At 38.0% G+C, this 18227-nt stretch overlaps 2 protein-coding genes across 5 annotated transcripts in view; both read left to right on the forward strand.

Moving 5' to 3' along the window:
* The window catches only part of LOC138315533 (uncharacterized), a 263516-nt gene that overhangs the window by 174015 nt on the left and 71274 nt on the right, over window positions 1-18227 (forward strand). The window contains exon 1 of one of the 4 annotated variants that reach the window (XM_069256628.1): window positions 6361-6463. The exons of 2 other annotated variants lie outside the window; for them this stretch is intronic. The gene's annotated coding sequence lies outside the window, so the exon portion shown is untranslated. Of the gene's footprint in view, window positions 1-6360; window positions 6464-9147; window positions 9370-18227 lie in introns of those variants that run through there. One more of the 4 variants, XM_069256627.1, reaches the window with a different exon arrangement.
* LOC138316645 (myosin light chain kinase, smooth muscle-like) lies at window positions 1012-3125 on the forward strand. Its single transcript, XM_069258319.1, has 3 exons — window positions 1012-1027; window positions 2136-2407; window positions 2613-3125. The coding sequence occupies exons 1-3, from the start codon at window positions 1012-1014 to the stop codon at window positions 3123-3125; spliced, it is 801 nt and encodes a 266-aa protein (XP_069114420.1).

Below are 18227 nucleotides of genomic sequence, written 5' to 3' on the forward strand. Positions count from 1 at the left end.
AACTGATAGAAATACCTCTATAACAGGTAACAGTTGACTTTCCTTCTGCCACACACCTTTACCAACCACAATTCTTTAACAACTACAAACCTTTCACATATTGCCCATCAATAGCCTCCACAAACCATTTACTCATGCCCATCATTTTCCTTTTCAAGCCACTAACTTATCCGATACATGTACTCACAAGTTTCCTCTGTCAACCACTAACCTATAACCTCTACATCTGCATATAGCCTGTCGCCTTCCTCTACCAACCACTAATACTTGATGTCCTTTAACCTCTACCAACCACTCACATCTACTCACGACATCCACTAACCTATACCAAAACCACCCGCATATAGCCTATCAGCTTACTCTACCAACCACTAATACTTGATGTCCTTTAACCTCTACCAACCACTCACATCTACTCACGACATCCACTAACCTATACCAAAACCACCCGCATATAGCCTATCAGCTTACTCTACCAACCACTAATACTTGATGTCCTTTAACCTCTACCAACCACTCACATCTACTCACGACATCCACTAACCTATACCAATTACAGGCCACTCCTATCCTCCCCATCACATCCCTCTACCAATCACTTACACTGGATGTCCTTTAACTCTACCAGCCACTAACCTATACCCAAACCACCCGCATATAGCCTATCAGCTTACTCTACCAACCACTAATACTTGATGTCCTTTAACCTCTACCAACCACTCACATCTACTCACGACATCCACTAACCTATACCAATTACAGGCCACTCCTATCCTCCCCATCACATCCCTCTACCAATCACTTACACTGGGTGTCCTTTAACTCTACCAGCCACTAACATCTGCTCACAAATTCCCTCTACTCATCTTAACATCTCTCATCTCATTCCTTTCACAATTTTCTTTAGATTTGAAAATTATTCTGCCTTTAAAAGGTGCCTAAAGCATCCATCTAATAAATCAATGATGTGCAATATACATCCTATAACCTCCATATATGGTAATAGACGTAATGGCCATTAAATCGGGTACTTTATATTTTTATTTGTCCGTCTAACGGAATGAATAATGGTCTGGCATTGTCTGGCTGGTGTATTGGCTAGGACAATTTATTATCCTGGACATGAATTTGTATTTATCAAGGCTCACAAAAACGTCTCATAATTTTTGTGAACGTACATATTTGAGGGGGAGGGCAAAGTGAATAGCATTATATAGGGTAATTCAGGGTTTTCAATCACTAATGCTGTTACACCTACACTTGCACATGTAAAGGAAAATTCTATAGTACACTAGGGAATAGTAGATGCAAAGTTTCTATATATACCCTATATAACAGGCAATATTCCTGGTAATAAACTATTCATAATATAGTACTTCACTAAAAAAGATACAAAAAAAAATAGAAATACATACCTCTTAATTAAAGCCCAATTCCTCATTTTTAGGTCATGTTTCGTCTATTGTAGTCCGCCGTGTGTTAACTTTTCACATTTTGAACCTCTTCTCAAGTTCTACTGGTGCCATTTAGCTGAACCTTGGCTGAAATAATCTGACATGGTCCCGACCCAATGTCATTATTTTTCAGGTCGATCCAAAATCCAAGATGGCCGTCACAGACGCCATATTTAAAACTTATTTTGAACTTCTTCTCAAGTTCTACAGGTGCAATTTGGCTGAAACTTGTAAGAAATGATCCTGACATGGTACCACAGTCTCCATCTTGAAAACACATTTTGAACTTTTTCTCAAGTTGTACTGGTGCGATTTGAATGAAACTTGCTTGAAATGACCCTGACATTGTCCCGACAAAGTGTTGTTATTTTTCAGGTCGATCCGAAATACAAAATGGCCACCACAGTCACCATCTCTAAAAACACATTTTGAACTTCTTCTCAAGTTGTACCAGTGCGATTTGGCTGAAATGATCCTGACATGGTCCACACAAAGTATTGTTATTTTTTGGGTCAATCTGAAATCCAAGATGCCACCATAGCAGTCATCTTGAAAACACATTTAAACTTCTTCTCAAGCTCTACAGGTGCAATTTGGCTGAAACTTGCATGAAATGATCCTGACATGGTCCCAACAAAGTATTGAAGTGTTGTTATATCTCTGGTTGATCCCAATTCGAAGATGGCTTCTATGACACAAAATGTAAAGAGGTTCTGAAGGACATTGGAGACACAAAAGGTAAAGAGGTTCTGAAGGATGTCAGAGACACAAAAAGTAAAGAGGTTCTGAAGGATGTTGAAGACACTAAAGGAAAAGAGGTTCTGAAGGATCTTGGAGACACTAAAAGTAAAGAGGTTCTGAAGGACATTGGAGACACAAAAGGTAAAGAGGTTCTGAAGGATCTTGGAGACACTAAAAGTAAAGAGGTTCTGAAGGACATTGGAGGCACAAAAGTAAAGAGGTTCTGAAGGACATTGGAGACACAAAAGGTAAAGAGGTTCTGAAGGATCTTGGAGACACTAAAAGTAAAGAGGTTCTGAAGGACATTAGAGGCACAAAAGGTAAAGAGATTCTGAAGGATCTTGGAGACAATAAAAGTAAAGAGGTTCTGAAGGACATTGGAGACACAAAAGGTAAAAAGGTTCTAAAGGATGTTAGAGAGACACAAAGGGTAAAGAGGTTCTGAAGGATGTTAGAGACACAAAGGGTAAAAAGGTTCTAAAGGATGTTAGAGACACGAAGGGTAAAGAGGTTCTGAAGGATGTTAGAGACACAAAGGGTAAAGAGGTTCTGAAGGATGTTAGAGACACGAAGGGTAAAGAGGTTCTGAAGGATGTTAGAGACACAAAGGGTAAAGAGGTTCTGAAGGATGTTAGAGACACAAAGGGTAAAGAGGTTCTGAAGGATGTTAGAGACACAAAGGGTAAAGAGGTTCTGAAGGATGTTAGAGACACAAAGGGTAAAGAGGTTCTGAAGGATGTTAGAGACACAAAGGGTAAAGAGGTTCTGAAGGATGTTGAGACACAAAAGGTTGCTATCGAGATGCTTATAGACCCTGAACACCTTTTTACTTTTATTAAATGCTACTTATTTTGTTCAAATCAATCATTGGATAACCTTGATCTAAATCACCAAGAAGCAAAAGCTGTCGATATAGCAAACAAAGGTTAATGTCTGTTCACATCTAAGTTGGCAGGCCTTCATTAACATGTCAAAATTGTTTTGTAAATTATCAGTAAACACAATTGATGATGTGCATCATTATGCATTTCACTGGAAGCACAAGCCTTTTCACGTTTCAATGAATGCTATATAAATGAGACAAGAATCGGACAAACCCTATTTCGCTGTCATATTTGTACACTACATTACATTGCTTCCTGACATTTAATTGATAGCCTATTTCTGCATCTTTTCCCATACATCATGGTGTCAAAATGCCTGCATCTGCATGAAAGGATTCTCCAAGTTTACATTCCATATGCAGAAATATTGATTTAATGGCTTTAAGAAGAATAATTTCTGTTTGAGTGCCTAGTTATGTAACAAAGAAAACCATGCACATTTTACATGCTGTTGTGTTGTTTTTCAGCTCACCTGGCCCGAAGGGTCGGTGAGCTTATGTCATGACGCTTATGTCATGGGGGCAGGAGGGGCAGAACCCAATAGGGAAATAGAGGTAAATTCTTTAAATTGCTACTAGTCATAGAGTTCTGCATGGATTGTACCCGTTTGGCCAGAAACATCATTGGGGGAAGGGGAACAGAGTTTGTATAAATTTTGGATCTGCCTTCCTGGGGGCAAGATAGGCGGGTCCAAATAGGGATAATAGAGCTTAATCCTTAAAATCGCTACTAGTCTTAGTGTTCTGCATGGATTGTAACCAAATTTGGCCAGAAGCATTCTTTGATGAAGGGAATAGAGTTTGTATGAATTTTGGTATTGACCCCCTGGGACCAGGAAGGGCGGGGCCTGATGTGGAAATAGAGGTAAATATTAAAATTTCTTTAGAAAAGAAACAATGCACCTGTATTCAGAACATAACTTGGCATTACAAACCAAATGAGCGTTACAGGCCCTCTGGGCCTGTTGTATACAATGGAGATGGTCTGTAAAATATGGTGACTAGGAGTGTACATGAAATGAATAAAATTATTGCGTGGGAACAAAAATGATTGCGTTCGAACACAATATTATTGCGGGGGAGCAAAATAATTATTACGTTCGAACGAAATAACTATTGAGCTCATTATCATATATGAATGATATGGTATTGCGTTTGAACGTAATATTATTGCATTCAAACAAAACATTATTTTTGTTCGGATACAATAATTTTTCGTTCATACGCAATAATATTTCGGTTCCACGCGATAATATTTCGTTCGAACGCAATCATTATATAGTTTGAATGCAATATTGCGTTCCCACGCAATAATATTTCATGGAAATGCAATAATATTTTGTTCCCATGCAATAATATTTCTTTTTCACACAATAATTTTTTGTTCCCACACAATAATTTTATTTATTTCATGTCTGCTCGCAGCCACCATTGTAAAAAACCTCAAATGTGTTGTTTCTTTACTGTGTACTTGGGCTATAGAAACACACAGTTGTTTATTTGTATACAATGGAGTTGGTCTATAATAGTACACAGTTGTGTTGTTATATTCTGGTTGATTTATATCCTGCAAATGACCATTGCTGTAAAGAAGAAAGTCTCTCTGTCATTATAAAATCTTTTGTTGTATTGATTATGTTGGAAATGAAGGGTGATAAAAATCTTCCAAACAATGATGACAGGAAAGCTAAATAGATTCTGTTAGTCATGCTTTCTGTCCTATTTTAAAATTATCAATAAAACACAGATAGTTTTTGTATCTTCTGCAAACCTTTTTGCTCCTTTCACTGTTGACGATGTACAGGAACATATTTAACGCTTCCCACACAATAGAATACATGTTTGTATCCAGAGTAATGGAACTATGTAGTGATCCTGGCACTTGGCCAATCGAAGGAATCTCCGAGGAAGAATAAAAGGAGCATATTGTGATGTAACCATTCCTATGTATAATGGCAGCAGGGAAAACCTTGGTATTAAGTACAAATGAGATATCTCCAGGTTTGACAGATTTTGACAGATCCTAGTGTTAGTTGTCTGTTCTTTTGATGTTTATTTTCTGTACCTCCTATAGATATGATTTAGTTATGTTGTAATGGAAAATAACACATGATTAGGATCAGATTAGAGATCTTCAAGCCAACAGATTATCTCATTTATTAGGTTGCCATTTTGAATTCTCAAGTTTGACATCAATCTGATTAAAATCACCTGTTCATGGCTTTGGTTACTAATGACGCGTATACTGCGCCTAATGCGGTACCTTCAGATGTTCAGACAAAGCAGAGGTAACAAACAAGACATGAATGGATGATTCTAATCAGAATGGTTTCACGTTGTCCATCTAAGGTATGACATTACAATGAGCTAAAAATATCACTCGCATAACTAATTTTCTGGAGTATAACAAAACTTCCTCAATAGACACCAAGGGTTACTGAAACAACAGCGATGATGATGAAGTTGACCTGTGTGTACCTTTTCTAACTATATTTCATCTGGTTTACCTGTGTGATGTTGTGTGCGTTTCATATATGGTCCATTTCCGTTGCATTGTCACCATGTTTTTCAGTTGTTACTTGTATTTCTCAATCAACAGGATACAGCGTATTGAAATAATAGGAAACTCAATTTGGCGCTGTATCTAGGTCAAAGTGACATAGTTAAGATGATAAAAGTAGGGTTTCACTGAAGAGATGATTATCTAATCCAATTTTCTCACAACTTTTATGGTAGGTTGGTGATTAGCTATGTAAACTAAAAAAACATCACATGTCAAGGCTGGCGGGGAAGGTTTTGGTGACTTTTGTGATGACAGCTTTGTAATGAACTGTTCAAAGTTAGTATTCCATCATACCGCTAAAATACTGAATAGATAAAGAAAATCAATAAAAGCGGGAAATGTATGGCTGTCGTCTGATATGTCACCCCACTATTTGATAAACTATAGTTTATATGATAAAGTGAATTGTATTGTAGATTAACACCACAGACAGGGGGGATCATAATGAGACTGTCAGTAATCAAATTCTTGTTAGTGTTCCCTCGGAATATCTCCTTATCACATCCTATCAAATAAGCTTATGCGTATATCGGCCTGGAAACTCATAGTCGCATCATACTAAATTACTTGGTGAATATGTTACCATGAAAATTGCTCATCACATCCTACTGATTCTCATAAAATATGGGCTTAATACAATATGTAGTTGTTGGCTTTTTAGGTCATATGAGGCCAATCTCTCTGGACTTCAGATTTAGACTGACTTTTTCTCTAGGTTTCAGATTTAGCCCAGCCTGCTGTTCAAGGCTAGCATTCACCTCCTGATGACAGTTAGCACCTGAGGTCTGCAATGTAAAGCCTTATTTCGGACTGCAGTTCAAGGTTACACTCCCATTCGTTAACTTCTTGCCTACAGCTTAACACAAATCTCTTGTTCTTTGTGACAGTTTGAGGTCAGTCTTACTTTTTGGTTTTCCTTATCTCTCAGCTGCAGGTCAAGGTCAACTTCTAAATCTGAACTCCAGTTCTAAGTCATATAGAGCAGTTGGTAGGTCAAAAGTTTTAATCCAGGATTTCTAGTTATGTTTCACCATCATAACCTTGTGTATTCTTAAATGACCAGAGGTCAGTTATTACCATGTTCAATGGATTAGGATGCCTGAGCCTCTGACCAATAGATAATCATGTTAAAGTGTATGATGAAAATCTTAGTCTTTGCAAGAGTTATCTGCTCTTGCAGGTAGGTATTGATCATGACGTTGTGTGTTTCAATATGTAATATCAATATTTTACTCACAAAATAATGATGTCTTAATCAATACCTACCCACAAGGGAAACAACTCTGTAATATATAAAGACAGAATATCATAAGCATTATGATTGGTCTAGTTTTTAAACACTTTGCTGATGTTTAACTTTTTCTATGCAAGTTGTTAGACTTGTGATGACAAATTGTTGTTTTTCCACGATAGATTGTTTATCTTACACAGTGATATGATTTAATTTTATAGATCATCTAATAGATCCAAAGCAATGTCATTCCTTATAACAGTTGATTTACTCTTGGTATACCATTGCTTCCCTCTTGTGTCTGGATATTTGGGGATTGGTAGACCCAAAAGTGATCATGCCAACAAAGGAAACATTGAGATAATGATGTTATATGTAATTGGTTTCCATCAGTTCTAGGCAATATTGTGACTTAGAGTCTAAATGTCCACCCAATTTCCTCCTCATTTCCTTATTTTTTTGTACTTTTGATATGTTTTCTTTTACACTTTTTTGTGCCTTTGGCTTTTGAAATGTTCACTGCTGCAGAAACGTTAAGCATCAATGAATATAATCCTGTCTGGTAGTCTCAATACTCTTAAAGGACAAAATAAATGATGATGTTTTCGCTGAAACTAGACAGTGGTCATCCTGCCCATGCTCGGTCAGAATTGCTGACCATTGTATTGAATTAGTAGGATCTGCCAATCATGTTCCTAACAGAGACTTTAGGAACAAATGACCAGGCTGTAAAGCAGGCTGTCGATGATCCACCAATATCCTGTCGCTGACCTGCTGTATATCGTCTGTCTTTGGCTGTATCTGTACTGAAGGTTGAAGTCTTCCTCAGCCACCACATGTTTTGCTGGTCAAGGGTACTCTGGCTTTCCTCCACCTGATGACCTTACAGTAAATGACCCTAGCTGTAATAGGATGTTAAACCAAACCAAAAATCACCTGGGCCCAGTTTCACGAACATTCCTTAAATAAGGAATGCCTTAGCTTAAATTACCCATAGGAAAGCATTACAGGTTTTAAGGAAGGCTCCTTAGGTGCGTTTTCTTTTCACATTTTGAACTTCTTCTCTACTGGAGCAATTTGGCTGAAACTTGCATGAAATTTTCCTGACATGGTCTCGACAAAGTGGTGTTATTTTTTGGGTTGATCAGAAATCCAAGATGGCCATCACAGCCGCCATCTTGAAAACACATTTTGAACTCCTTCTCAAGTTCTACCAGTGCAATTTGGCTTAAACTTGCAGGAAATGATCCTGACATGGTCCTGAGAAAGTGTTTTTATTTTTCTGGTCGATCTGAAATCCAAGATGCCCGCCACTGCTGCCATCTTGAAAACACATTTTGAACTTTTTTTCTTGTGTTCTACTGGTGCGATTTTGCTGAAACTTGAAATGGTTCTGACATGGTCTTGAGAAAGTGTTGCTATATCTCTGATTGATCCACCTTGACACCATATCTAATTAATTTCCTATTTGACTATTGCCAAGGAAGTCAGTAAGGCCCTTGGGCCTCTTGTTTTTTAATTTTGCAATGCACCTCTATAGAGAATTTTAAGTTAAGGAATTCCTTTAAGTTAAGGAATGTTCATGAATTTGAATAATTGGATAATTCACAATAATAATTACTATAGTGAATGTAATAGGGTCTTATGTCCTGTTGAACAACAAACCTTAAAACTCATATAAACAGTATACATCCATATAAAAATACAAAATGATAATATACCATTGTAGTAATTACCAGGGTAATGGAAAAAAAAACAATGTGTGTATTTTCAATCATCTGAATTCACAGATATTTGTTTCACATACAGAGCCAATTTTCCAAAGAAAAGATTTCATAAAAAAATGAGATAAAAATTAGAGCATTGTGTTACTACAGTGATGATAAATGTGTCATTTTGTACATGGAGTGTGATGTCGTGCCAGAAACAATCTGTTCAACATTTATATATATATTTGTATTGATTAGATAGTAAGTGTCAGATTGTGTCGCAGTGGTCAGATAGAATCGGTCAATTTACTAGCTGTCTGCTAGGATGGTCTTCCACTGATAGTCCGATTCATATAGCTCAATGTTTTCCTTATCTTGCAATAACACAAAAAATTTCACACATCAACTGTTCTGGTGTACTTTCTAATATTTGAGATATATTTATGAAAGTGTAGAGGAACTCCAATCCAGTAAATTCTGTTGAAATTGGCCAACTGGAAGTTCAAGTAACTGGTTTTATTATGCAGGTGTTTTTCATATGGAGGTTGTCACTAAGGCAGGTTTTACCTATTTGATACAGACTCATTTTTCAATAAATAAAAATGTGACCTTTGACCCTAAGCCAATGAACACCAAAATATTTGTACATGAGTGTAGTTTTATGATACTATATACACAAAAAACAAACACGTTAAAATGTTTTTATGTCTATCATTTTTTTGCTGCAGAAGATCTGTGCTGTACTTATAAGAGTAGAAGGGCCAGAAAACAAATATATAAAAAATCAGGTAAGGATTCTAAGGGCATAATTTATCCCTGATACTATTAATGATTGTAGCAATTTAAAGCTCGGTGAGTTAGCCACAATTAAGCTACTACTCTGGATCACCTTCAAGTATCTCTGACTGATCACATAGCAAATTATACAAATGTCCCTCACTGGTCGCAGTGCAATAAGTTCAGTAAATAAACAAAGACACACAAACATTTTGTCTATTTATAATTTGTGATATACAGTCCATTATACAGTCCATTTCTAATGGACTGATGTAATATATTGAACTGAATGTGTAATACATGTATTGGAATGCACCCAAGCCCTACCTATGTAAACCCTGAAGTCTGAAGTTTATGTTGATGATGATGTATCAGACTCAAGCTTTACAGTTTGGTATGGTAATACTTCGCCAATATTTTCCCTAACTGGCCAGTTCAATAGAGCATGGACGTGGCCAGTCTGTGATGTCTAGCCAATACAAACCCAACCCAATCATCTTCACACAAATATGTCTGACTGTGTGATTTTGTCTGTAATTAGAATTTTATGCTCAGAAATCAATATTTCTTTTCTCATCTATATTTGTTTTCTGTGCCAGGAAGCCTGGGTCTTGCTGTGTAACTTTTGGCATATTAATCACCTGAGAGCAATGGCTATTGGTATTACGTCTTCCTCATCTAACTCCTCCTTATACAGTTGTGTGGAAGTTCATTTTAACATAGAACATAGCAGTAAATTGCATGGTTGCGATCAAATGTGATATTTCATTATAGGTATAACAGTCAGCATGTTTTATCAAAGACTTGTGTGAACATAAATGCTTCCATAGATATACCTCGCGTTAAATTACTATAGCCATCAGCTAAAAATAATGTATTCAAGACATAAAGACACTATATTGCTCCTTAAGGCATCAAGTGTAACTTGTATTTTCCTGTATATTAGACTTCATGAGATTTAGAATTATGCCAAGTCTCAGGCTGGAGACATTTTGTCTATACTGGCCATTGAAGGAGATGTCCTGACATATAACCACAAGCCCTTCACCTCTGGGTCGACTTCTAAACCAAAGTGGTGCAATTAATCACGGGTCTGAAACCAACACAAAGACCAGGTTTGGGATAGTAGATCCAGTCTATTAATGTTATGTAATGATTACCGCAATTACATCATAAATGATATTACATAATACATTAAAATTATTCTTCTGAATCTCTGCATGTAAAACTGGATCTATAGACTATAAACTACCTACCGGTACAAGGATATATAACAATTAAGTAAGAAATAATTAACATTAAAACATTGGGAATGGGTAGCCAAGGGTGGGTCAAAAAATTTTTACGCTACAGCTAGCACGCCATTATGAATAAACGCCTTATTGCCACGCCTCGCTGCTATAGAGTGATCCTGTTGTCTAAGATGGACCCTGAGTCCTAAACTTCATTTACTACAACAGGATTTGATTGGTCAGTGTAGTGAATGACCACAACATTGATAGGCTCTTTACCACTGTCACTCAAGTGCCATACCCCCCTCCATCACCTGGGGGCAGGGCTGTCAATGTGGTAATAACCATCACCTCTAAGTGCAAAGGCACCTGATACAATCTCCCTTCCCCGGCATCCCCTAGGGAGCCAGGGGATAGAAGGTGGGTGGTACATTCACTACACTGATAGCTTATGTTACAAAATATACTTGGCTCCCATCCCCTATCTTAATAACATATTAAAAACATTAATACTTCCATTAATCACGGGTCTGAAACCAACACAAAGACCAGGTTTGGGATAGTAGATCCAGTTTATTAATGTTATGTAATGATTACCGCAATTACATCATAAATGATATTACATAATACATTAAAATTATTCTTCTGAATCTCCATACCCCCAAACCTGGTAGATGTAGGAAGTAAATACTTGTATGAAGAACATTATATTCACAAAGACTGCATTATAGACAAAACGGCATTTAAATCGTTTTTTAATCTAACGTCCATCATGTGCACTCGAGCGCTAGCTCTGTCCATCATGTGCACCCCTGGCAGAAAATTCCATAATAAACCATGTCTCTGCCATATCCAACAGGTAACCATTAATCCATTGAACACTGTACTGTAAAGTCACATGACTGGTATAGGTATAAGGTCACTCTCACATAGGAATTCCACTTGCAAAGTTAATAGTCAGGAAAAGTAACAGGGCTAGATAAATGGCAAGATCCCTACACAATTATATATATATATATATATATGTATATTAACAGGAAAACTATGTATAATGTGTTACACTAGCCAATTTCTGAGAAAAAACTGAAGCCAATTGTTGACGATATGTCACAGATGGCTGCAAATAACGCCGAAAACAGTCACTACGCCAGTCACCTTGTGCTTGGATGACTGCAGGTGGCATCCCATATTCCATTGCTAACGTTGCCCCACCCCGACGAAAGCTGTGTCCAGCATACTTGTTACAATCATACCCTGCGGCGGTAAGCACATGCTTTAAGCGAGTAAGAAAGCGTGAGTATGTAATTGCTTTGACAAGTTTACCTCTATGATATGTAAACATTGGTGTTTCTGCATGGATGGATGGGCAGAGACGTGTGACAAGGAGTAGGGCTTGACTTGGACATAACGGAGAATAAGGTATGCGTGGCAATGGGATACACAACACTCTCTCTTGGTATTGAATAGTTTTTGACCATGGTACAGTCACTCTTGCACCCTCTGGAGAAAAAGTAATGTGATGTCTACTAAGATGCTTAGACGAGTCATAGCTATTGATTGAATCAACAAGTAAATTGGACTTACGAAAGAAAGAGAAAAAAGCTGTCAAGCATACAGCCCAAAATGTAATGTCAAAATGCTGAGTGAGGTCTAGTTGATGAAAAATACTAAAAAGCATCTGTACTGTAATAGGTAATTTTGCTTTGGTGCTATCACCTAGGACACGCCTTGCCCAGCGCAGTATACTCTTGAGATAATAAGAATCTACAGGGTTATTATAGCCTGCTTCAAGGTGAACAAGACGAACAATCGCCAAATAATTGCAAAGAGACGAAAAGGCACATGTGTTGGATAAATATGCAACATATCGCGCCAAATATTTTGTACTTATTGGGACACAAGGAATCTGAAGAGAAGCGCAGAACCGCAAATATGCAGATAAGTATGTTCGATATGTACGTTTTGTAGATTCTGCCAAGCTGTTACCCCGAAACTCTAGCACACGACGGTCCAGGCACTGCTCTATTGTTGCAGAGCGACCTGGAGAAGAAATAAGAAAGGACCGCTGACGAAAGGTGGCCAACATACCATGATGCATGAACAAGATATGGGACATTATATGCCCATGCCTCAAAAAGGTTATTCCCCTCAGTCAGACGGGAAATTGTGTCAGCTCTAACATTATACTCTCCTGGTATATGACGACAACTGAGCCTAAAGTTATATTTTACAGATAACCAGAAAAGTTTACGAATACATTCCATGATAAAAGGGTTTCGCGATGAACCTTTATTTACGCACGCCACTGTAACAGAGTTATCAGAATATGCAAAAACACCCTGATTACACCAAAGATGTCCCCATCGCTGTGCTCCAATTAACACAGACAGAATTTCTTTTTGGTTTATATGCAAAGAACTGACATGAGGTAGGTCAATATCCCAGTTACAATAAAACCAGTCATCCCCCCAGTGACCTCCGCCACCATCATTGCACGCATCTGTATAAATGACCGCGGGAGGGGAATCGTCATCTAACAGCATAGCTACGCCATTAAAGGCACTCAAGCCTACACGCCACCAATTGACATCATATAAAATGTCGCCTCGCATATACATTTTGTGATCGCCATTTCGAAGGGTGCAAAAAGCATCAATGATTCTGCGGAGGAATACTCGCCTGCCGATCACCGCAGTTGCTGCCCAACTAAGTTTGCCCGCCAATGATTGTAACTGTCGTTTAGACACACGATTTCGCCTTGCAAATTGGTCCAACTCTGCCCTTAAAGCAACTAATTTCTCTTGGGGAAGACGCATTTCCATATGTACTGAATCAAGTTCCACACCCAAAAATGTAAGCGTTTGGGAAGGACCAGCCATTTTTGACCAGCTAATTTGAAATCCAAGCTTACGCAAAAGATTCACAAGAAAATTCATAGCCTCTTGACAACGTTCATGCGTCTTCTCACACAGAAAGAAATCATCTATATATGCCATAATGGAAAACCCACGCCGCTCTGCCATTACGCCTAACTGCCTGGGTTAAGCGATTAAATATGCCTGGTCCTAATCTGGACCCAAAAGGAATTTTTGAATCATACAAGTATTGAATACTGCCATCAAGTTTCCATTTTAATCCTGTCACTGATTGACTATGCTGACTGATATTTACTGATCGGTAAGCTGCTTTCAAATCAATTTTTGCCATAAAACACTCTTGTGTCATCAGAGCCTTAGCACTATCTAAAGTTTGAAATGACTGTTTATCAAAACCTGATACATAATCATTTACAGCTTGTCCTAATGGTCTGCTACAATCATGAATAAGACGTACACCACCATCAGATTTAGGTATGACGCCAATGGGACTAACAATACATGGCTTTATCCGTCTTAATGTAATTTCCATTGTCAATTTCATTTTGAATTTGCTTTTTGGCTTCAACATATAGCGGACCATTTGGATGAGCAGATTTATGATTATGCATTTCAACTGGTAAAGGAACAGAATCAGGATCTATGATGTCAAAACCATCACGAATACCTTTAAGGAGGTACTCCCTGTCAATATCATCAATCAATTCTTCGTCCAAGGCAGGAAGGCATAAGGGCTTTTGTTGTGACTGTTTTCGGAACTACAAGTTTTTTGCCTTAGTGTGGGTCAAAGCTGTGTGCTTCTGCCCACACCCAGGTACACCCACACACATGGCTAAACTTACAGTTCACTAAAGGACAACCTGCTTGAGCATTATATCTCTTACAAATTTCTGTACCATCTATATCATGAGTGACATACTTAACAGGATTGCCACCTCCTTTATGTGTCCCCCGCTGATAAGCACCAAAATCATGGTGTTGACCACCCGATTTTAAACCTTGGTTACCAGACTGACTGTGGCTGTCTCTGCTTTAGATGTACTACCATCAGATGTGGAACATCTGTTCCCCAACGGAAAGAGTACTGATGCTGGAGTTTTCTGTACTCCCGATCATACAGGAAAACAGACACTTGCTCGTGACTTAAAAACAAATTGTGTATACGGGTTGTATACGATAAGTAATCAAGCATCTCAGTGTGCATGAGGATTTTATCCTCTAACAGTTTATTTAAAATTGCCATATTAGCTATTGCCCACTGTGCTTGGTTGATATTTTCTAATTTTGGACGAGCTGGTCCTGTGTTAAAAACTAGTTTTCCCCCCTCGCCCTCAGAGACAATCACATCAGTTGGAGTGCCATTATGTCCAACAAATTCACATATATCAAGAAAGTGATTACTAGACCTTGGTTTTAGAGCCTTAAAATAAATTTGGGGATCTTGCCAAGAGAAAATGTCTGCATTAAAAGCCCTGTTACCTGGTAACCGCGAGTCTGCTGCTGGTAAGTCCCTGGAACTGCCAGACTGTACTTCATGAAGATTTCCTAGAACCTCTTGTATGTATGAGTCTGCATGTACAGGCGAATCATCATCTTATCCAGCACAGGTTTTTTTCCCCCGTGGATTTTTGGCTGGAAAAGTCTGTTCCACTGATTTTATGATAAGACGTACTTGTCCAATAGGCAGACCTACATCCTGCAAGTCTTTTTCTTGTAAATTAGCAAGGGCCTCCAAACTTGTATATCCCAATTCCAGTAAAATTTTCACAGTTGAGACTGATAGCTTTTTATGAGCCGCCCAAATGCGTACTCTTTTTGAATCATCAATGTCAACCTGGGATGAACTGTCATCTGAGTCTACTTCACTCATTATGGAGTTATTGGTTTAATTTTTAGAGAATCTAACCCAAAATTTTTTACGCTACAGCTAGCAGGCCATTATGAATAAACGCCTTATCGCCACGCCTCGCTGCTATAGAGTGATCCTGTTGTCTAAGATGGACCCTGAGTCCTAAACTCCATTTACTACAACAGGATTTGATTGGTCAGTGTAGTGAATGACCACAACATTGATAGGCTCTTTACCACTGTCACTCAAGTGCCATACCCCCCCTCCATCACCTGGGGGCAGGGGTGTCAATGTGGTAATAACCATCACCTCTAAGTGCAAAGGCACCTGATACAATCTCCCTTCCCCGGCATCCCCTAGGGAGCCAGGGGATAGAAGGTGGGTGGTACATTCACTACACTGATAGCTTATGTTACAAAATATACTTGGCTCCCATCCCCTATCTTAATAACATATTAAACCAAAGTGGTGCAGTTGCCAGGTACTGAGTGCAGATTGATGATTTTTTGCGGGTGCTCTGACTTTCCTCCCCCTCTTAAAAACCTGGCACATTCTTAAATGACCCTGGCTGTCAATGGTGCATAAAATCAAATAACATTTGTCTTGAAGACATTATTTACTCTACATCAATATCCAAAGTTTTGCAACAGCTAAGTTTGTACCCTGGATGGCATCAAATGTCAGAATGTCTCATTGACATCAAATTTCAGTAGGTATATCTACTTGACGTCATATTCCAGTATGTATATTTAACATCAAGCACTTTCAATTTCCTAACAAGACTTTTAAGAACATTGCATTGATTGGCTGTACTTCAACATTTTAATGTATCAGTTGCATATACTTCAACTTTCCACTGCAGTGATTGCCTATACTTCAACTTTCCACTGTAGTGGTTGCCTATACTTCAACTTTCCACTGTAGTGGTTGCCTATACTTCAACATTTCAGCTCAGTGATTGACTACACTTCATTATTTCAGTGCAGTGATTGCCTATAGTGATTGCCTACTTCAACATTTCAGAGCAGTGATTGCCTATACTTTAACATTTAGCTCCGTGATTGCCTATACTTCAACATTTAGCTCAGTGATTGACTATACTTCAACATTTCAGAGCAGTGATTGCCTATACTTTAACTTTCCACTGCAGTGATTGCCTATACTTCAACATTCAGCTCAGTGATTGACTATACTTCAACATTTAGCTCAGTGATTGCCTATACTTCAACATTCAGCTCAGTGATTGCCTATACTTCAACATTCAGCTCAGTGATTGACTATACTTCAACATTTCAGCTCAGTGATTGCCTATACTTCAACATTCAGCTGAGTGATTGACTATACTTCAACATTCAGCTCAGTGATTGCCTTACTTCAACATTCAGCTCAGTGATTGACTATATACTTCAACATTTCTACTCAGTGATTGTCTGTACTTCAACATTTCAGAGCAGTGATTGCCTATACTTTAACTTTCCACTGCAGTGATTGCCTATACTTCAACATTTAGCTCCGTGATTGCCTATACTTCAACATTTAGCTCTGTGATTGCCTATACTTCAACATTTAGCTCAGTGATTGCCTATACTTTAACTTTCCACTGCAGTGATTACCTATACTTTAACTTTCCACTGCATTGACTGCCTATACTTCAACATTCAGCTCAGTGATTGCCTATACTTCAACATTTAGCTCATTGATTGACTATACTTCAACATTCAGCTCAGTGATTGACTATACTTCAACATTTCAGCTCAGTGATTGCCTACTTCAACATTCAGTTCAGTGATTGGCTATACTTCAACATTTAGCTCATTGATTGACTATACTTCAACATTCAGCTCAGTGATTAACTATACTTCAACAATTCAGCTCAGTGATTGCCTATACTTCAACATTTCAGCCCAGTGATTGCCTACTTCAACATTTCAGAGCAGTAATTGCCTATACTTTAACTTTCCACTGCAGTAATTGCCTATACTTCAATACTTGTTTCCAATTCTGTCAATTTTCCTCTTCTCCACTCAGTGCAGTAAAATCACATCATTTATTTTCATATTTAGAATTTGGGAAATGTTAAATGTTAGCTCTCAATTCACAATGTGGTACGTCAAAGCAGTCTGAATACCAGTATAAACGTTGGAGTGGCTATATTTCCTAGCGTATCAATCAATACATAAAGTGAAGGTATTTAGATTTACATGTGCTGTAACAGAATGTTTATGCTCATCCTCGAGACATATCCTCTTAAAATTCGTGGCAATGGCGTAAACCAAAACTACTGTATAAATATGGCAAAAATCGACATATTTGTCTATTATTTCCTGTCCGTCGAGAAGTACAGGTGTAATAATGGGTCATCGGCAATAATACCAATGCAGCGTAATAATGGTATCAAACAACATATTAATCTACTTGTTCAAGTCATGAAATTGTTTCAAAGACAGAAAAGAAAAAGTTGTCTGCTTTGATTTGATTTTGAAACAGACTGAACCTTCTTTGTATCTGAAGGAGGTAGGATGAAAGTTACAGCTTGCTTATCTTTGTTGCGGTCGTGTTGTTGTGAAAAGCGATACCGAATGGCCCGAGCGCGCTTCTTTTACCTCCGTAATTCAGATGCCCTACATGCGCAATATAACTGTTTTTCCACTACATCTGCGCAATGCATTATTAATAGATTCGTAATACTTCCATAACAATCGCAATACTTCCGATCTGTTTCCTCAATATATGCGTTATATATTCGTAATTGTTTGTTACATATCTGCATTGTTGGATAATCTTACCGATTGTACACCTCACGGGAGCAGTAGTGTCAGTTATCGTATTCGCTTGTATTCGTGAAATATCCGCATTTGTTTGTAATAAATTCGCAGAATATTATTAATATATCCGTAATTTATACTTGAAAA

The sequence above is a fragment of the Argopecten irradians genome, chromosome 2 (genome assembly GCF_041381155.1).
Source record: "Argopecten irradians isolate NY chromosome 2, Ai_NY, whole genome shotgun sequence".
NCBI classification, from domain to species: domain Eukaryota; kingdom Metazoa; phylum Mollusca; class Bivalvia; order Pectinida; family Pectinidae; genus Argopecten; species Argopecten irradians.

Excerpts from the sequence above, each read along its gene's own strand:
- LOC138316645 (XM_069258319.1), top strand. Across the intron at positions 2,408-2,612 it reads AGGACATTGGAGGCACAAAA|AGAGACACAAAGGGTAAAGA; the intron begins GTAAAGAGGTTC and ends AAAGGATGTTAG.